The sequence below is a fragment of the Colias eurytheme genome, chromosome 13 (assembly GCF_061535395.1).
Source record: "Colias eurytheme isolate Ceu_HAF_F1 chromosome 13, ilColEury1 Martin Lab GWU primary, whole genome shotgun sequence".
Lineage (NCBI taxonomy): Eukaryota > Metazoa > Arthropoda > Insecta > Lepidoptera > Pieridae > Colias > Colias eurytheme.
Window position 1 is genome coordinate 11,020,279 of NC_142992.1, and position 22,501 is coordinate 11,042,779.

General features: G+C 36.9%; 1 protein-coding gene across 1 annotated transcript in view; it reads right to left on the reverse strand.

Annotated features, from left to right (window-relative positions):
- Positions 1-252: 252 nt before the first annotated feature.
- SMC1 (structural maintenance of chromosomes 1) overlaps positions 253-22,501 on the reverse strand; it is a 33,179-nt gene continuing 10,930 nt past the window's right edge. Inside the window, exons 9-27 of the mRNA XM_090108547.1 lie at positions 16,419-16,577; positions 15,163-15,270; positions 14,046-14,207; positions 13,121-13,332; positions 12,199-12,373; positions 11,646-11,768; positions 8,002-8,133; positions 7,378-7,443; positions 6,741-6,874; positions 6,294-6,415; positions 5,681-5,862; positions 4,454-4,576; positions 4,228-4,325; positions 3,635-3,779; positions 3,122-3,226; positions 2,902-2,976; positions 2,304-2,482; positions 1,548-1,725; positions 253-872 (exon numbers count right to left, since the gene is read on the reverse strand). Coding sequence (XP_089964673.1) covers positions 813-872; positions 1,548-1,725; positions 2,304-2,482; positions 2,902-2,976; positions 3,122-3,226; positions 3,635-3,779; positions 4,228-4,325; positions 4,454-4,576; positions 5,681-5,862; positions 6,294-6,415; positions 6,741-6,874; positions 7,378-7,443; positions 8,002-8,133; positions 11,646-11,768; positions 12,199-12,373; positions 13,121-13,332; positions 14,046-14,207; positions 15,163-15,270; positions 16,419-16,577 — 2,538 coding nt within the window. The 3' untranslated portion in view covers positions 253-812. The remainder of the gene's footprint in view (positions 873-1,547; positions 1,726-2,303; positions 2,483-2,901; positions 2,977-3,121; positions 3,227-3,634; positions 3,780-4,227; positions 4,326-4,453; positions 4,577-5,680; positions 5,863-6,293; positions 6,416-6,740; positions 6,875-7,377; positions 7,444-8,001; positions 8,134-11,645; positions 11,769-12,198; positions 12,374-13,120; positions 13,333-14,045; positions 14,208-15,162; positions 15,271-16,418; positions 16,578-22,501) is intronic.

A 22,501-nucleotide genomic window follows, 5' to 3' on the forward strand; every position in this document is an offset into this window, starting at 1 on the left:
TACCTAACAGTGCGATTTTAGTCGTAAAATTTTTTTTAGGAAATTGAGAAATACTGTATTTTGATTATATACGAATTTTAAAATGAAATTATTGTTCATTTATGAAATCAAAGTTATAATAATCTAGTGTACTTTTTACATTCTTCTATGTAATAATTTTTCTAATTTGTGTGTTTTTAAGTTTATTTTGTGTATTTTTATTTGGAAGCAATTCAGTGTAGTTAGGTTTGTGAGTAAATAAAAGTCAACATGTAAAATTAAGATATTTTATTGTAAATAAACAGATCGATACAAATCTTGGTGTTTCATTACAATGCCTTAACACTCGACTTAACTAAACTTATATTTATCTTTCTCTTTCCCATAACATTTTTTCGTAATAATGAAAAAGATAACACAAACATTATTGTAACTAAAATATATGACATGGATATAGTTCAAATGAATCAGTACAAAGTCATTTTACAAAAAAAAAATATTTTAACTTCTTACTTCATTATATAAATGAATCGCTACCATACGTTGCTTATTATAAACTTAACTTAGTACGGCAAAATAATCATCAAATAAATATTTTGTGAGCTATTAATTTTTTTTTCAACTTAAACAAAAAACTTTAAAATGCCAAAACAATCTTGTTTCGTTGCACAAAAATACACAAATAATTAGATTAAATGAGAAAACTGAAAGTCAATTATTCCTGAGTTCATAAACCTTAACTAAAACTTAAAATTATTTTTAACTTAAAACACGATTAGAAATAAAAAAAATCATACTGGAAAAATAAATTTATTCTAAATAAGCATAAATGTTTAATCTGGATAGTTTTCAAGGCTGTGTGTGATGACGTCACTGACGAGGCAATCCGCGGGCTGAAACAAAGTTAAATTTTAATTTTAGTTTTAAATCATTTTTAATCACTATGGTATTTTAGTTATAGTTAAGGTTAACGTCAAATTTAATAATAACAGTAACAGTTACAACGAAATGGGCTGCACCAGCGTATTTTTTAGCGATAGTTATTAAAGTCTGAATTCAAATGTGTCTGACAGTTATTTAACGTTAACAATAGCTTTAACCGATGAAACACCGGCGGTTATAGTTAGTGTTAAAATTATGACGTCATGTATACGTCGTGTGACGTCAGACGGAATGACGGACAGAGAGACAGACTCAAACTCAAACATTTATTTATTCAATTAGACTTCTTCTAGAAGCATTTTTTTTGCGTCATTACATATTTTTAACATTTACCACCGATTCGGAAAGCAGTATCTACGGAGAAGAACCGGCAAGAAACTCCATATTTGCTCTTTTTAATCATGTCAGTTTTACAATTTAATTTTACAAAATTCATATGTAACATTAGTAATATGTAATGTGCCAAAGAACTGTCCTGTGGTTTTTACGCGACAACCCTCCATGGGTTTTTATCGTCCATATATTCCTTAATACTGTAGTAGGCTCTCTGAACTAGTACATTTTTATATAAGTTTTAAATTTAGAACTACTAAACTCTTTAATATTATGAGGACAGACAGACAGACCTCAGAGCAGATGCCGACAAGCGCATCGGCACAGCCGTAGAACTCCTCCTTGAGCGAGATGACGATGGTCTGCAGAGAACCCTTCTTGCTGCGAATGAAAGCGGCCACTTTGCCGATGTTCGTGTTGTCGAGGGCTGCGTCGATCTCGTCGAGAAGGAAAAATGGCGCCGGTTGATAGCTAGAATAAAACAAAATACATAAATTTTCGTTAAAAATCTACTTATATGTATATACGCACAAAATATAGCAAAGGCCCCAGTGCACACCACTGCGGCACACCGACCGACTTTTTTGTTAATAAATAATTTGGAATGTGCGATAATCATTATTAAATAATCACTAACATCAAAATCACCATTTTCATACACAACAAATAGCAACGGCCCTGGCACACACCCCTGCGGCACACCAACTAGTTTATTTATTGATTAATAATGTCGCTTTGTGTGGTTTGTTAATTTCTACACTATTATTTATACCAAAATTTAATTTACAAACAATACAATCACCACTTTCATACACAACAAACAGCAATGGCCCCAGCACAGACCCTTGCGGCACACCAACCGATTTACTTATTTATTAACTAATAAATAATGTCCAACGTGTTATTTGTTCATTTCTAAATTATAATTCATTATTAAATATTCATAACCAATACAATCACCACTTTGATATACAACAAATAGCAATGGCCCCAGCACAGACCCTTGCGGAACACCCACCATTTATTATAAAGAAATATTAATTAATTACCTATGTATAGCGAACAACAGCGCTAACGCAGCGACAGTTTTCTCTCCCCCGGACAAATTGGACATCGGCTGGAATCGTTTCCCGGGCGCTACGCAGTTGTAGTTAATTCCGTCCAAATATGGCTCTTCCGGGTTTTCCGGCCCGAGGAACGCTTGCGCAGATTGGTTCATCGCTAATGCCTGTTAGAAAATAAATATTTATTAGTATATTGGGAGAGAATTATGACAAATATTAAATTATATTGCGTGTAGAAAGGGAATTAATGAAACCGTGGGTATGACAGGATAGGTAAAGTAAAAAAAGTATGTTAAGACATTTTTTTGGGAAATGGAAACAACAAGTACATCAATTATTTTTTTATAGAATAAGGTATAAGAAATAATTACCCTGAACATGTTAAGGTAGGTAAGTTAATTAAATAGTATGTTATATATTTTATATTATATCATTTTTTTTAGGAATTGGGAACACAAGTATATCAAATTACATTTTTGTTCAACAAAATATCAGAATTAGTGAAACAATGAGCAGGCTAGAAAAGATAAGTTAAATGAAGTAGTAAGTTGTTTAGATATTTTTTATTATAGCAGTATTTTACCTTGTATATAGCGTCGATCTCATTGGCTACATGTTCGAAGCACGTCATGAATTTGTCGTGACGTTCCTTTTTCACCTGAAAATAACAATATTTAAGACAAATCCCTCAACACTATAATAATATTGAGATGAATTTATTGTCCGAATTAAATAACCAAATCCAATTATAACGTTTCCAATATTTTTTACCTTCCTAATTAATTTTTTCTAATGTTAATTACCTTCTCAAAAGCTAATTTAGCTTTGTGCGCTCTTTTGCGCGCTGCTACGAAAGCCTCGTTGGTCGCGTTCACTTTTTCACGCACTTCATTTAGTTTTTGCATTGCCTGGAATTAAAAACGTATAAAATAGAAATATATATTTGAGGTAGTTTTAAAAAACTAAGTGAATGAATGATTTGCTTTAGTAAGTGTGTGAGTGAATAGATGACTGAAAAAATAAAAGTTATGAGTGACCAAATTTTATGTTACGATCTAGTACAAATGTTCTTGAGTGAGTGACTCATCTTCGGTGCCTGTATGTATATCTTGTCAACTGTGTTCTGTACTGTGTGAGTGAGTGAGTGATTGGTGAGCGAGTGAGATAGTGTCTGAGTGAGTGATTGCCAAGTGAGATAGTAATTGTCCAAATGAATGGTTGACAAGTAATCGAGATAGTGAGTGACTGAGTGAATGATTTGTGAATGAGTGAGATAGTGAGTGAATGTACGATTGGAGAGTGAGTGAGTGACCTACCCGCATATTCGGCGCCTGAATCTTATCAACGGTGTTCTGCAGCGAATTAATGCCCTTCTGCAGCTTGTCCGCTTTGCGCTTGATCTCATCGGCTTCCTCGAGTTCTTTCAGCGCTTCAGAGAGCATGCTGTAGTCTACGCGGATCCTAGATAGATTTAAATATTATATAGATTAGTAAAAACACTAAATATACATGGAAAAAGTGGTAGTTACTCAGAAAACAGTCAATGTTAATTACGAAAAAGTTAAATTTTAATTATATTTGGTTGAAATCCGGCTCGAAGGACCACAAAATGTATGAGACAGACGATAGTTTTTTTTATGAAATGTTGTGGAATTCAGAGAAAACTAAATGTTTACTGCACAATTTTGTACAGTAAACATTTAGTTAGTAAACATTTACTTTTTTTTATTAACTATATTTATACATAGTTCATAAAAAAAAGTTGATAACAATATTAAATAAATGTAGTTACTGTTATAAATCCGGCTCGAGGGACCAATACTTTCACGAGACAGGGTCTGCTAGGGAGCTTAATAGATTACATATAATAAATGAAAACACGTATAAAATATCTTATTTAGCCACTTACCGAGTGGTGCGTTGCGAGGACGACATAGAAGAAGGCTCGGATTCGTCCGTCGTGTCATGTAAACTACCCTCCATTAGGGGTACTATTATATCGTCGATCTATGAAGAAATGCTTTTCATAACATTTGTAAAAAAACACAAATAGTTTGGTTTATTTACTAATTCATTATTAAAAGTTGAAATGAATTTTTTTTGAGTTTGAGTGTAAGTTTGAGTTTGAGTTGTACCTTGCACTGTCGCAGTATATTGTGTCGGTCGGATTTGCGCGTCTCGATGCGCGACTCGATGGCCGCGATCTGCTTCTGAACACTTGCTATGTCTTTTTGTATGTTCGCTAGGTCTTTGCGAGCCTGTGGACGAGAAATAATTCGTGTTATAGTGAGAATTACTGTGTAATACACTTAGAAAATTGTATAATAAGTGACTGTATACAATATATATACACTTCTGGACACTGTATGTATACTTGTATACTATACATAAAATAGCGTATACAAATTACCATAAAAAAACTAACCAATAATTTACCAAAACCAGAATAAAAGAAGAAGGGAATGTTGGAGAGCGCTGTGTTTCGAAAAGTACGAATTAGTGATGGTTCTGCGTCTAATCTACTAGTTCTTATCGAAGTGCACTGTTTTTGTGCAAATTGTAGCACATAATATTTCCTGTCCGGTAATAATAATGAAATTGGCTACTGTCGGTTAATAATACTGAAATTAGCTATTTTGGCCAAGATTTTCAATGAAGATCCGGCTCGAAGGACCAAACGATACTGTCTTGTTTGTTGCACTCGTATCAGCACGGCACAGCTTGCACCCGCACGACACAGCTTGCACCCGTACGGCACAGCTCTTACCCGCACGGCACAGCTCTTACCAGCACGGCACAGCTCACACCCGCACGGGGCAGCTCACACCCGCCAGGCTCAGCTCTTACCCGCACGGCACAGCTTGCACCCGCACGAGACAGCTTGCACCTTCACGACACAGCTTGCACCCGCACGAGACAGCTTGCACCTTCACGACACAGCTTGCACCCGCACGGCTCAGCTCGCACCCGCACGGCACAGCTTGCACCCGCACGGCACAGCTCGCACCTGCACGGCACAGCTCGCACCCGCACGGCACAGCTCGCACCCGCACGGCACAGCTTGCACCCGCACGCTACAGCTCACACCCGCACGGTACAGCTCACACCCGCACGGCACAGCTCACACCCGCACTGCACAGCTCACATCCGCACGGCACAGCTTGCACCCGCACGCTACAGCTCACACCCGCACGGTACAGCTCACACCCGCACGGCACAGCTCACACCCGCACTGCACAGCTCACATCCGCACGGCACAGCTTGCACCCGCACGGTGCAGCTCTTACCCGCACGGCACAGCTCGCACCCGCACGGCACAGCTCGCACCCGCACGGCACAGCTCGCACCCGCACAGCTCATACCTGCGTGGCCTGCTCCTCAGCCGCGTCCAGCGCTGCTCGAGCAGCAGTGCGGTCCGCCTTGAGCGCTTCTGCTCGGCGCAGCTCGCGGTCGATGTCCTGCCGCTGCTTGGCCTCCGCCTGCCGGTTGGCCTCCAGCTCGTCCTCGCCGTCCTGCACCGTGCGCTCCCAACGCGTCACGTTCTCTGTCACATACATCTCGAGTTTAATAAAGCAGTAATTTTTTAAATAAATCTTGCGAAAGATCCGGCTCGTAGGACCAATCGGACAGGATAACTCTTTCGCTGTAACTCGAAAAAATGGTTTAAAGAGGAAGACTACTTCATTCTAAATGGAAATACCACAAGGCAAACAATTTAAAATGCTATTTAAAAAACTCGAAGGACCGATTTCAAAGGGATAATATCTAGAGAGTAAAATTAGAAAGTAAAATTTCAAGGACGCGTCGTGGCGATACCGTCATGTCATGGAGTAAGGCGACGATTTTGGTATTTTAGAATTATGCCAAAGAAGTTTCACTTCAAACACGTCTGCTGGGCGCACATTATTATTATAATCAACTGAAATAAAAAAGACCAAATCCCTAATAAAACCTATATAAACAAACATAACTCACTCTGAGTGTCCCTCGAGCGCTCAAACTCAAGGTTGGAAGCGATGCGGTCGATCTGCGCCTCAAACTCCATACGCTTTTTGGCACGCTCTTGTTGCGCACGGAGTTCACGTTCTTCATATTGCCTGTGAATAAAAAATAATAATTATTATTATATAAAACACTCAGGATAGGATCGTGACTGCACTATACACTTATATTGAGAAAAAAAGTCTAAAGTTTTTACTTACAAGCTAAAAAGTTATTTTAAGCGAACCCAAGTCTCTAATGAATTTCAGATATTTCTGCTATTCCATAGGATATGGATTTCTATCGTAGCTATAAATGCGAAAGTAATTTTGTCTGTATGTCTGTCAGTCTGTCTCGTCTTCATGCCTAATCCACTGAATGGATTCAGAGATAGTTTGTGACATTAGAGACAAAGCTAGTAGAAAATAAATAAATAAATACCGTATGTTGGCAACCCCAATGTCCCTGCAGAAGGCGCGGAACACCACATCTTCAACATTGTTCATGTTCTCTTTGATCTCTTGTATTTTAGCGTCGCGTGCGCATATAGTGCGCTCTATTTCTTCAATTTGCGGCTGAAAATATATTACTTTAGTTGTTATTTAGTATTTATTCGCACAAGATCTTAATTAAGGTTATTATAAAGTTTCAAATTTGACTGTGTAGCTTTAACTTAGCTGCGTTACTGTGCGTTACTGTGCGTTAGCGTGACTGTGAAGTCACATGCAAGTTTACAAAACTAGACTCGTCAAGAAAAAATTGAAATTGTCTTTGGACAGGTTTTTTTTAAATTATTCAATAATTAAGTTTAGCAAGTCTTACATGAAGGATCAACAAAAAATATCATTATCAACGTAGAAAGTGAAATTTTACAAAAAATTTACTTTGAGTCATAATATAATATACTTACTTAATAGAAGGTTTTGCTCAACAGAAATTCCGAAATAGACTTTTATCGTAATTATTATTAAAAGAACAGCAAATTATCATAAGTTGTCATAGTTTGTGTATAACATGTAAACTTAGAATTTATTTATTGTAATTTTTGTAATTTGTACAATACTAAGTAATTACTTACGCCGAAATTATCCATCTTGCGTTCCAGATCAGCGAGTTCCGCGTCCAACGCTTTGATTTGTTTCAGCTGAAATCAATTATTTACATTCATCTTTTGTGTTCTCACAAATTGCTGCTTTGATTTTGATGATTCAAGCTACGTTTTGATGCGCTATTTAAACCAGTTAAATTTTGATTTCACAGAAGAAAAATATTTTTAAATGTCATTCTAGCAATTTAGTCCACAAAAGAGCTAGACATTGAGTAGTGTTTCATTTTTGAATGAAAAGATTGTTAGTGGTATTTATTGTCAATATATCTGTCAAGTAACTACTGTTTGCCGAACTAAACTCACTTAAATGTAAATTAAATTGAAGATCAACAATAAAGGCTTTTTATTTTTTACTAGCTTTCCGCCCGCGGCTTCGCTCGCTTTCTCTAAAATATAATAAATTTTATACTAAAACCTTCCTCTTGAATCACTCTATCTATTAAAAAAAACCGCATCAAAATCCGTTGCGTAGTTTTAAAGATTTAAGCATATATATCATAGGGACAGAGAAAGCGACTTTTTTATACTATGTTAATCTTGTTGTATCTGTTTGTCTGTAATCGTGGTTATATCTGTTTATCTGTACATACATACCGTAGCATCCCTATCTGATAGAGCGTATTTCAGCCTCGACTCAAGTCCCCGTATTTGCGAGTCGACGGTCGTCAGTTCCGACTCTTTGCGAGATTTCTTCATCGACTCACGGAGTTCTTCGGTTAGTTTCTCCTGTTAAATGATAAAAAAATATAGTAAATAGGTTTAGAGACATTTATTTCAAAGAATGGTAAAACTGTACATTATAGGGCGTGGAATTTGGGGGTAGTGGGGGGTGGAGAGAGGGGGGGTGGGTACTAGGAACTTCCCCTGTAAAGGGGGGGACGCGAAAATTAATAGTTTTCGAGATATTTAGAAATTAAGTTTTGGTCCGCCTAAAGCAAAGGGGGCGCAAAGTAAGGACTTAGAAAATTTTTGATCTAAAGTGAAAATTGTATAGGAATCATAAAATACATAATTTTTATTCAAAACGCTAAAATAAGCATGTTTTATAAAAAAAACTTTTTCTCTAAAATTATTGATGATTGATGATAAAACCTAACCTAACCCTCTCCCTATCTCCTCATGTCTTTTTTATATTGTCTCAGACACTGCCTTAGCTCCGGCGCTACGGGAAGTGCAGCCCTTCCGCCCTTGCGTGACAAAGCACGGTCGCCCGCACTCCACTTCGCAGCTTCAGCTTATTGGTCGCCTTCGGCGACCAGCCTCAGCCGCTCCGCTCCGCACGGCTCCCGAGCTTTGTCACGGCGGGCGAGGGCTGCTCTCCCTCCGCGCCTCCGGCTTTTTACATACACTCTAGGGGTAGGGCAGACAAGACCACGTGGAATTCGGGGTTGACAGCTTCGGTTCTGTGGCAAGTCTTATGATAATGCAATGCTTATTTTAGCGTAACGTTTTTTAGCTAGATTCGGACTTTCGCAGCTTAATATTGAATACATAATATTCCATCATTGAAAAAATTTACATTTTACAATCCGTCATGTATCTTGGTAATTATCAAGTTTAGAGAAAAGTTGCCCCAACAAAACATGCTTTTATTAGCGTAATCTTTACGATAAAACAACACACGTAGGTATTTGATTTTTTTTTGCGCGTCGACGGAGCCCCGCTTCGCGGGGCTCCTATTTCTGTGTAGTTTTTTTTTTAAAGAAACCTAACCTAACCTAACCTAACGGCTAACCTAACCTAAACTAGATTTTTTTTTGCGCGTCGACGGAGCCCCGCTTCGCGGGGCTCCTATTTCTGTGTAGTTTTTTTTTAAGAAACCTAACCTAACCTAACCTAACCTAAAGGCTAACCTAACCTAACGAATTGAGGGTGAATATCTCCGCCATTTTTGATTTTAGAGAAAAGTTGTTCCTATAAAACATGCTTATATTAGCGTTATCTTTACGATAAAACAATAATAAATAGGTTTTAAAATGACACCAACTCCATCAAAAGTCCTGCGCCCCCTTTGCTTTAGTCCAACCCAACTAGCTTTAGTGTTAAAAGGTTATCTAGTAATCCGAATAATCGGACGATTAAATTATTTTATTCATCCGGTAATCGGACGACTAATTTATTTTATTCATCCGTTTAGGGGACGACTAGACACTTCGATTAATATTTTTGTTAAATTATAAATTGCGAATATTAATAATTTTATTTTATTTAATCTATTTTACAAAAACTATACTTAATAATAATTATTTTTAATGTTGTTGTTAAAAAATATACAAATTTCATAAATAAAATTTAAATTATAATATTTTTTTTGTTAGATAGAAATGTTTTACCTGAAATGAAACGCCTTTGACAATCGCTGTAGGTCAATTTGACACTGTCATAACAGTAAGTTCGCGTTTCAAAGATAAAATGGAGTAAAATTTTCCGATTTTCAAAAATTCGTGACTCAAAAACAAAAAGTTTTCGCGCTGTGAAATTTCAGATTTAGGTTCCATAGGACAATAGCTAACCACAAAAAAAATTACGACTCTCAACTCCACGCCCTATAATGTACAGTTTAGCCCAAAGAATTTTACAATTCAATTATTCTAACGTTTCACAATAGTGTTATAAAGTTGTACACCTTGACAAAAAAAAAATAAAAAAAATTGCGGGTGAGTGGAGATTATTTTGTGCAATAATATCGTCTTATGACGGTATGGCTGTGTTCGTGAGGAATGTTAACGGATATAAAGCAACTAAATGTGACATCGATAGCATGAACTAAAATAAATATTAATTGTAAGTTTATTTAAAAATTTTGTGTAAATAGTAATTTAGTGTAGACTTAACTATTTAAATGATTTAAAGTAATTTAATAAAAATAATAGGTCATATAACATATTGGCATTTTTATATTAACTGGAGCGACTTTCGCTATATTTTGTTGGGAGATTTTAGCAGGAAAAAAGAAATAACTAAATATAATGAAATAAAATAATATATATGAACATTTGGCTGTTAATGTTGGAATAGAGCGAGCATTGGTGATTGCCCGCATATTTTTGCGCAATTGCCCGAATTCAGATAACAAAATTATTGTCATTACAAATTTATAATATTATAGTCGAGCCAATTTAATAGGCAACATTTGACGTCTATCAATTTTATCTTCGAAGAGAGGTAACCTGCTTAAAAACATCGATTAAAGTGAATTAATCGATACGGATTTGAAACATTTGTCAATCGAATTTATTAATTTATGATGATTTTTATTCACAAGTAATCAATGCATTCGATTCTAGATGTCAGATTTCGATTTTTAGAGTAACGTCTCTGGTATTTAAAAAGAAAAAAGGTTTATTGACACAAAATTGTAGCGACGTCAGTTCTTCAATTCAGAAATTGTTTATTATGTTTAGAATGGTTTATCAGTAAAATGAAATCTTAAAATTACATGTATTGGTCATTAATCATTATTATTATAAACTAGCGGTCCGCCCCGGCTTCGCCCGTGGTACATATTTACGTTTTCTCTACATAAAAACCATCCTCGTACTTCAAGGAATATAATAAAAAAAGAATTATCGAAATCGGTTCAGCCGTTCTCGAGTTATGCGCTTACCAACACATTTTGCGATTCATTTTTATATATAAGAGATATGTGGTCGTAATTGAAAAAAGTTAAGCAAATGTGCAGTTCTAACAAAACGAAATATCATGTTATTCTATGTTGTCGTTACTAGGTTACGTTGTTGAATTTTGTTGAACTGTCAAATGTTACCTATTAAAATGGCTCTACTATAGTTATAAAATCTATACTTAATATTATAAAAACTAAGAGGTTGTTTGTTTGCGCGCTCAGGAACTGGTCCGATTTGAAAAATTATTTCGGTGTTAGATAGCCCATTTACCGAGGAAAGCTATATATCATCACGATAATACCAACAGGAGCGGAGCAACGCGAGTAAAACCGCGAAGCACAGCTAGATTAAAATAATGAAGATTCATGTAAATAATTAACTTTCTGTACACAATAAAAAAAAAGACAGGTTGCACTCCGGGAGTGCCGGCAGAAGTGAAAACTTGATTATTAACGTTGAGCAAGTTTGATATCCATCCGTCTTCGCTTTTTCGATCAGGTCACGTGTCCTGACGTGAGTTTAAGATTTTATACCCATTACAGAAAAAGTGCTCAACGTCGTTAAGAAGTTTTCACTTCAAAAATCCATTCATACACAAAAAATTAAAGGTACCTTTTTAGCCTTCAACTGCGACAAGTGTTTCTCGTCCCAGCGCTTGGCTTTTCGCGCCAAATCGAGCGAACCGCCGGAAATGATCCCAGACTTCTGGTAGAAAGTACCGTCTAATGCCAACGCCTGGGGATATAATGGTGATTAGGATCACAGCACAGGGAAAATCATAATATGTTAAATAGGCGGCCTTATCGCTATAAGCGATGTCTGCCAGGCAACCTTTGGGAAAGGATTTGTCATAAAAATTAAAATTAGATAGGTGGTTGTTTGATTTAAAAGGAAAAAAATGTTTGCGTGTACTAGTTCACACACATAAGAAGTGAAACTTCTTTATGACCTTATTTTTCAATAAATAATTTACTATATGCAACTTTACAGAAATACGTCGTATCACGCGTGGTAGGGATAAGAAAAAGATGGCGCGTAACGGAAAAATGTCACGCGTAACGAAAAAATGTTACACTCATTTTTTTCCAACCCCGATAAAGAACTCATTCTTCACTCATTTTTTTCCAACACTTCAAAAAAATATTATTATTGTTTGTGTACTCACATCATATCGGCTGTTCTTGTTCCTATCAAGATCATACGCGACACGTGAAGCGTCCTCCGGCGTCTCGCACACGAGCGCGTTGTTTGTAACAAATAATACCGCACGATGAATGGCTGCGGGTTCGAATCGGAGCACGTCGAATAATAACTTGACGTTTTTCGGCTCTTTTATGTCGCTGGAAGAAAATAATGTCGTTGGTGTAGGTTAGAAATAATGGTGGACCTAATATGGAACCTTGTGGGACACCCGTTTGAATTATTCGTATCCGGTCAGTTTTCTCTAATGAAACTTTAATATTTAGTTAGTTAATTAAAAGGCTATCAGATCTTGAAAGGTATTCATAAGTCTAAAAATATTTCATTTTCTTAATGAAGTTTTATATTCCAAGCAGTCGAAAGCTTTAGACAAATCACAAGTATTGCATTTTGTGGACGTTCCTAAGCACCTTATGCATGTTTTACATATTTTTTCAATCCTTTATTAAAGTAGCAATCATTCAATGTTATAATTGTTTATCTCTACTTTCATATTAATTTTAGTTCTGTTTTAATTGCATTTGTTACGTGAATTCTACTTTTTTATGTTCTATCTCGTATACAATCTTTAATTCTTAATTTAATTGCAATTGTTTCATTATCTTTATCCTACTAATATTATAAATGCGAAAGTTTGTCCTCACAACACACACACATCCTCATGTGTATGTGTGTATTTATTACTCTTTCACGCAAATAATACTGAACAGATTACAATGAAATTTAGCACGCATATAGAGGGTAACTTTGATTAACACATATTAGGTTTTATCCCGGAAATCCCAGGGGTTTTTCTTTGAAAACGCGGGCGAAGCCGGTGGAAAGCTAGTAACATTATCTTTTTGTCTTCTACTTATAATTCTTTCTCTTTCCAACATTAAACTCACCGCAGTCTCTCTCTCAGCGGTTTCGCCTGTATATAATCCAGGGGTAGAAAAGTCTCAGGCTCCAGCATCCTTTCCTTCAACACCTGGATGCATCTCCTGGCCGTCTTCTCTGTATCCACGACTATTGCTTCCATGTACTTCCCGAGGACTTTTGTGATCGCCACGTTGTATCGCTTGTGGGTCGGCTGGCACATGTTTATCATGCGGTCGTACTGTGAACGAAAAGGTTTTTTGACGTGACAACGTCTTATAATTCGATAGATCCGGTTGCACGCACGAAAAAACATTACTCATGTGGCGTTACCACGCTCTGAGGCGTTCCATGTAAGGCTTGAAGTGCGAGCGAGAGCGCGGAACGAGCGACAAAGAAGCACAATCGGACGTTGTCACGTTCAACTATCGTCACTAAACCGACTTTAAAGACAACCAATTTTTTATTATTGGTGAATCATGTCATCTGTTATCACGTTTTTGTAAATATAAGTATAGTTGCGCGAATACCATGGTATTGTCACAAGTTCAATACCATCGTATTCGCATATTGAATAAAATGTATCTATTTTATTCATTCATAAAAAAATTGTCATCAAAAATCAATTTATAAAGTAGAAACTCATAAAATTTTTAGATTTTTTTACTAAACAACTCAAATGCGCCAGTAGACGTTACGTGCTGTTGATTTTTTTTGTTTTTTGTTTATTCTCGACTCTAACCTAGAAAAAAAACTGGAAAAAATTTGTCTACTGTAATTTTCCTCTTAAACCACGATTTATATTGCAAAATGAAGTTATCTGCAGTATTCGGCACTTGCTACACTGTACACTTGCCACCGTTTGTACACATTATTTTCCTATTATCTATACTTTATGTGTCTCTATTTCTTTTGTGTGTGCAATAAATAATTAAATAAAATAAATACACTCACCACACCGGGTATTTCCCGTTTGAAGCTCTCCACAATCTCCTGTTTCTTCCTGCGTCGTGCCTCTTCATGCTTGTCTACTCGCGCGTCTCCGAGTTGTGAGGCGACTTCCTCCAGCGCTGCTTGGAGAGCTGCTGCTTTACCGCGGCACGAACCTACGTCCGCCTGGACAATATTATTTTAAAATGAATCTGCGATATCCGAATTCTATGCTAAAATAAATATAAATATATAGGTGGCAATTTAATTCCGTCTTAAAGAGGGAGGGAGTCACTATAACTGCTATAGGGACGACGAGAACGCAACAAAGACAAGTGAAAGAAAAAGAAAATTATGTAATTACACTGACGGACACAACAAAAATAAATAATAGTTAAAAAAAACTAAAAAAACACGCTTTTTGCAAATTGAAAAATGGCATAATTTTATCAAATTAGTGTATTGTCATCGGTCCTCAATAAATCTACAAAGTTTGAACGAAATCTGGCCGTTTAAAGTGGGTCAAAATCGCGCCCAAAGAAGTCGGTTACAAACATACAGGTGAAGCTAATAAAAAGCGTGTAAAAAAAAATCTTGAGCGATGTCAAGGGACATCCGGATTGAACGAAGTGTTAAGTTAGAGAGAGACAGACAGAGAACGCCGCACAACTCTAGCAAAAAGTGTCGTGACAACTTTTCGTAAGAATTTTTTCCGTCTAGCCCCCTTTCACAAGGCGCGATAAGGAACTTCGTTCCAAAAACACATGCACGACACTACATACAGACTTGTTGCATTCCAAATAAAGTTTCAATTAAATCTGTCCGTTAACCCATCAGGCCCCGGAATCACAGACACAATAGAAAATCTATTGTGTCGCGGTCGGATCTGGCCTCTCCGTGGTCAATGGGTTAAAAATAGATCAAAATAGATAATAAAGGGATCGATTACATACCAACAGCGTGTTAAAAAGTATATACAGCATAATCACTGAAGCATTATACAGTGAAGAACTTTATTTTTTAAATAGATAACTACATATTTAAAAAAAATGTCCTTCACTAATATTATTTTTGAGAACAAGGGGAACAATTTAAAAACATTTGCGATTCAAAAACTGGCACATAATAAATATAAATTAACCTGTAGTTCATTTCGCAGCCTCCTCTGCTCCTCGAGAGCTTGCTCCGAGCTCTTGATGTGCTCATTTAGTTTCTCCACTCGTTTCATGGCCTCGTTGCGTTCGTGACCCTGTTATCGAAATTAAATATTGATGAAATCCTACCAAATTGTTATAAGTTGTCATTTTATTGTTCTTAATTTATTTAAACTCCTGTATTGCACGCCTCATAAGCGAAGCGTTGAGGTGGGTACTACTGTCACTTCGCGCAAAACATCTGATTTTTCAAACTTAAAATGTCTTTATGTATCATACATTGCACTTGTAAGATAATACATTCACACACATATTAAGAAAAAACACTATTTTTAACGTTCATGATATTTTTGATGTCATTTTTGTTATTTAAACTAGTTAAAAAACAGTTTAAAAAAGTTCTGTCTTGGACGTCCGTGTGTCTGTATGTGCGGATCCTTTTTCTTGTTAACACGATAGCGACCGAAATACTTTACTAATCGAGTCTTTTTTTTTTCTCTTACGCTTGAGTATGCTCAGGAATAGAACCCTTTCATTTTTCAGGGTCTGATTCGATGTGGTTTAATTGTTATTAAATAAACAAAAATAATAATTAATAAATATTTATTAAAAAAAATTATGAGGCGTGCACTTTTGGATTTTCCAAATTATTTAAATGTTTCTGTAAGATATCCAAATAAATAAATTTGGAATTTTTGTATAAATTCTACTTCCTACTAATAACTTTCAATATTATATTTTAATAGAATATTAAAATATTGAGAATGAATGATTTGAATTTTTAATATTATAAATGTGAAAGTTTGTGAGGAGGGCAATATATATGTCGCAGGCAAATTGTAATATTTCGCCGTTTACAAACAACGGTCGGCATTTTGTAATATGCCGAAAATTCGTAATCAGAAATTTTTCGTTTGGATAAGGGGGTGGGTTAGGTTAGGTTCGTGTTTTTTAAAACTACACAGAAATAGGAGCCCCACGAAGTGGGGCCCTGTTGACTCGCGACCGTCTTTTTGTAGAATTTTGGAAAAAGACGAATTTCGGCATATTACAAAATGCCGACCGTTTATAAACGGCAATATTATACAATTTTCCTGCGACATATATGTATTTTACTGAACTATTCACAGCCGATCGGATCTTTCTCAAATATTGTACATCAATAACCACTCAAAATTTAAACCAGCACATAGTACGTCATCTTTCCACACTTTAAAAGATCCAAATGTAGTTTTTGCCATACCTTCTGGCGATGCTTATTCTCAAACTCTCCCTTCCTCCGCAGCTCGTTATCAAGCCGATCCTGATCAGCCTTCTGCTCTCGGTTCACGGAATCCAACTCTTGTAGATATCTAGCCGCTTGGCGGGACGCCTCCATTTTGAGCTCTTCGTATTCGCGGATCTGGATAAATAATAATAGTTAAAAAAAACTAAAAAACACGCTTTTTATAGAAAACCGAACTAAAAAATAGAAAATTTTACCAAATTAGTGTATTGTCATCGGTCCTCAATAAATCTAGAAAGTTTGAACGAAATCTGGCCGTTTAAAGTGGGTCAAAATCGCGCCCAAAGAAGTCGGTTACAAACATACAGGTGAAGCTAATATAAAGCTTGTAAAAAAAAAAGAAAATATCTTTAGACATCTACAATTACTTAATTAATTTGAAGCCAGATTGGAGATTTTAGTGATCGTCTCCGTGATTTAGCTTTTACGATAAACCTAACATTTATTACACGTGTAACACGCTTTGTAGAGTGGCTAACACGTATAACACGCTTTACAGAGCGGCTAACACGTATAACACGCTTTACAGAGCGGCTAACACGTATAACACGCTTTACAGAGCGGCTAACACGTATAACACGCTTTATAGAGTGACTTACACGCATAACACACTTAACAGAGCGACTAACACGTATAACACGCTTTATAGAGTGACTTACACGTATAACACACTTAACAGAGCGACTAACACGTATAACACGCTTTACAGAGTGACTAACACGTATAACACGCTTTATAGAGTGACTTACACGCATAACACACTTAACAGAGCGACTAACACGTATAACACGCTTTATAGAGTGACTTACACGTATAACACACTTAACAGAGCGACTAACACGTATAACACGCTTTACAGAGTGACTAACACGTATAACACGCTTTATAGAGTGACTTACACGTATAACACACTTAACAGAGTGACTAACACGTATAACACGCTTTATAGAGTGACTTACACGTATAACACGCTTTGTAGAGTGACTTACACGTATAACACACTTAACAGAGCGACTAACACGTATAACACGCTTTACAGAGTGACTAACACGTATAACACGCTTTATAGAGTGACTTACACGTATAACACGCTTTATAGAGTGACTTACACGTATAACACACTTAACAGAGCGACTAACACGTATAACACGCTTTACAGAGTGACTATAACGTATAACACGCTTTATAGAGTGACTTACACGTATAACACACTTAACAGAGTGACTAACACGTATAACACGCTTTATAGAGTGACTTACACGTATTACACGCTTTGTAGAGTGACTTACACGTATAGCACGCTTTATAGAGTGACTTACACGAATAACACACTTAACAGAGCGACTAACACGTAAAACACGATTAACAGAGCGAATTACACGTATAACACGCTTTGTAGAGTGGCTAACACGTATAACACGCTTTGTAGAGTGACTTACACGTATAACACACTTAACAGAGCGACTAACACGTATAACAGGCTTTACAGAGTGACTAACACGTAAACACGCTTTATAGAGTGACTTACACGTATAACACACTTAACAGAGCGACTAACACGTATAACACGCTTTATAGAGTGACTTACACGTATAACACGCTTTACAGAGTGACTAACACGTATAACACGCTTTATAGAGTGACTTACACGTATAACACACTTAACAGAGCGACTAACACGTATAACACGCTTTATAGAGTGACTTAGACGTATAACACACTTAACAGAGCGACTAACACGTATAACACGCTTTATAGAGTGACTTACACGTATAACACACTTAACAGAGCGACTAACACGTATAACACGCTTTACAGAGTGACTATAACGTATAACACGCTTTTTAGAGTGGCTTACACGTATAGCACGCTTTATAGAGTGACTTACACGAATAACACACTTAACAGAGCGACTAACACGTAAAACACGATTAACAGAGCGAATTACACGTATAACACGCTTTGTAGAGTGGCTAACACGTATAACACGCTTTGTAGAGTGACTTACACGTATAACACACTTAACAGAGCGACTAACACGTATAACAGGCTTTACAGAGTGACTAACACGTAAACACGCTTTATAGAGTGACTTACACGTATAACACACTTAACAGAGCGACTAACACGTATAACACGCTTTATAGAGTGACTTACACGTATAACACGCTTTACAGAGTGACTAACACGTATAACACGCTTTATAGAGTGACTTACACGTATAACACACTTAACAGAGCGACTAACACGTATAACACGCTTTATAGAGTGACTTAGACGTATAACACACTTAACAGAGCGACTAACACGTATAACACGCTTTATAGAGTGACTTACACGTATAACACGCTTTACAGAGTGACTAACACGTATAACACGCTTTATAGAGTGACTTACACGTATAACACACTTAACAGAGCGACTAACACGTATAACACGCTTTATAGAGTGACTTAGACGTATAACACACTTAACAGAGCGACTAACACGTATAACACGCTTTATAGAGTGACTTACACGTATAACACACTTAACAGAGTGACTAACACGTATAACACGCTTTATAGAGTGACTTACACGTATAACACACTTAACAGAGCGACTAACACGTATAACACGCTTTACAGAGTGACTAACACGTATAACACGCTTTATAGAGTGACTTACACGTATAACACACTTAACAGAGCGACTAACACGTATAACACGCTTTATAGAGTGACTTACACGTAAAACATACTTAACAGAGCGACTAACACGTATAACACGCTTTACAGAGTGACTAACACGTATAACACGCTTTAAAGAGTGACTTACACGTATAACACACTTAACAGAGTGACTAACACGTATAACACGCTTTATAGAGTGACTTACACGTATAACACACTTAACAGAGCGACTAACACGTATAACACGCTTGACAGAGTGACTAACACGTATAACACGCTTTATAGAGTGACTTACACGTATAACACACTTAACAGAGCGACTAACACGTATAACACGCTTTATAGAGTGACTAACACGTATAACACACTTAACAGAGCGACTAACACGTATAACACGCTTTATAGAGAGTGACTTACACGTATAACACACTTTACAGAGCGGCTTACACGTGTAACACGCTTAACAGAGTGGCTAACAAGTGTAACACGCTTTACAGAGTGGCTAACACATGTAACACGCTTTGTAGAGTGGCAAACACGTATAACACGCTTTTTAGAGTGGCTAACACGTATAGCACGCTTTATAGAGTGACTAACACGTATAACACACTTAACAGAGCGACTAACACGTAAAACACGATTAACAGAGCGAATTACACGTATAACACGCTTTGTAGAGTGGCTAACACGTATAACACGCTTTGTAGAGTGACTTAAACGTATAACACACTTAACAGAGCGACTAACACGTATAACACGCTTTACAGAGTGACTAACACGTATAACACGCTTTATAGAGTGACTTACACGTATAACACACTTAACAGAGCGACTAACACGTATAACACGCTTTATAGAGTGACTTACACGTATAACACACTTAACAGAGCGACTAACACGTATAACACGCTTTATAGAGTGACTAACACGTATAACACACTTAACAGAGCGACTAACACGTATAACACGCTTTATAGAGAGTGACTTACACGTATAACACACTTTACAGAGCGGCTTACACGTGTAACACGCTTAACAGAGTGGCTAACAAGTGTAACACGCTTTACAGAGTGGCTAACACATGTAACACGCTTTGTAGAGTGGCTAACACGTATAACACGCTTTTTAGAGTGGCTAACACGTATAGCACGCTTTATAGAGTGACTAACACGTATAACACACTTAACAGAGCGACTAACACGTAAAACACGATTAACAGAGCGAATTACACGTATAACACGCTTTGTAGAGTGGCTAACACGTATAACACGCTTTGTAGAGTGACTTAAACGTATAACACACTTAACAGAGCGACTAACACGTATAACACGCTTTACAGAGTGACTAACACGTATAACACGCTTTATAGAGTGACTTACACGTATAACACACTTAACAGAGCGACTAACACGTATAACACGCTTTATAGAGTGACTTAGACGTATAACACACTTAACAGAGCGACTAACACGTATAACACGCTTAATAGAGTGACTTACACGTATAACACACTTAACAGAGTGACTAACACGTATAACACGCTTTATAGAGCGACTTACACGTATAACACGCTTTATAGAGTGACTTACACGTATAACACACTTTACAGAGCGGCTTACACGTGTAACACGCTTAACAGAGTGGCTAACAAGTGTAACACGCTTTACAGAGTGGCTAACACATGTAACACGCTTTGTAGAGTGGCTAACACGTATAACACGCTTTTTAGAGTGGCTTACACGTATAGCACGCTTTATAGAGTGACTTACACGTATAACACACTTAACAGAGCGACTAACACGTAAAACACGATTAACAGAGCGAATTACACGTATAACACGCTTTGTAGAGTGGCTAACACGTATAACACGCTTTGTAGAGTGACTTACACGTATAACACACTTAACAGAGCGACTAACACGTATAACAGGCTTTACAGAGTGACTAACACGTATAACACGCTTTATAGAGTGACTTACACGTATAACACACTTAACAGAGCGACTAACACGTATAACACGCTTTATAGAGTGACTTACACGTATAACACACTTAACAGAGCGACTAACACGTATAACACGCTTTACAGAGTGACTAACACGTATAACACGCTTTATAGAGTGACTTACACGTATAACACACTTAACAGAGCGACTAACACGTATAACACGCTTTATAGAGTGACTTAGACGTATAACACACTTAACAGAGCGACTAACACGTATAACACGCTTTATAGAGTGACTTACACGTATAACACACTTAACAGAGTGACTAACACGTATAACACGCTTTATAGAGTGACTTACACGTATAACACACTTAACAGAGCGACTAACACGTATAACACGCTTTACAGAGTGACTAACACGTATAACACGCTTTATAGAGTGACTTACACGTATAACACACTTAACAGAGTGGCTAACAAGTGTAACACGCTTTACAGAGTGGCTAACACATGTAACACGCTTTGTAGAGTGGCTAACACGTATAACACGCTTTTTAGAGTGGCTTACACGTATAGCACGCTTTATAGAGTGACTTACACGAATAACACACTTAACAGAGCGACTAACACGTAAAACACGATTAACAGAGCGAATTACACGTATAACACGCTTTGTAGAGTGGCTAACACGTATAACACGCTTTGTAGAGTGACTTACACGTATAACACACTTAACAGAGCGACTAACACGTATAACAGGCTTTACAGAGTGACTAACACGTATAACACGCTTTATAGAGTGACTTACACGTATAACACACTTAACAGAGCGACTAACACGTATAACACGCTTTATAGAGTGACTTACACGTATAACACGCTTTACAGAGTGACTAACACGTATAACACGCTTTATAGAGTGACTTACACGTATAACACACTTAACAGAGCGACTAACACGTATAACACGCTTTATAGAGTGACTTAGACGTATAACACACTTAACAGAGCGACTAACACGTATAACACGCTTTATAGAGTGACTTACACGTATAACACACTTAACAGAGTGACTAACACGTATAACACGCTTTATAGAGTGACTTACACGTATAACACACTTAACAGAGCGACTAACACGTATAACACGCTTTACAGAGTGACTAACACGTATAACACGCTTTATAGAGTGACTTACACGTATAACACACTTAACAGAGCGACTAACACGTATAACACGCTTTATAGAGTGACTTACACGTAAAACATACTTAACAGAGCGACTAACACGTATAACACGCTTTACAGAGTGACTAACACGTATAACACGCTTTAAAGAGTGACTTACACGTATAACACACTTAACAGAGTGACTAACACGTATAACACGCTTTATAGAGTGACTTACACGTATAACA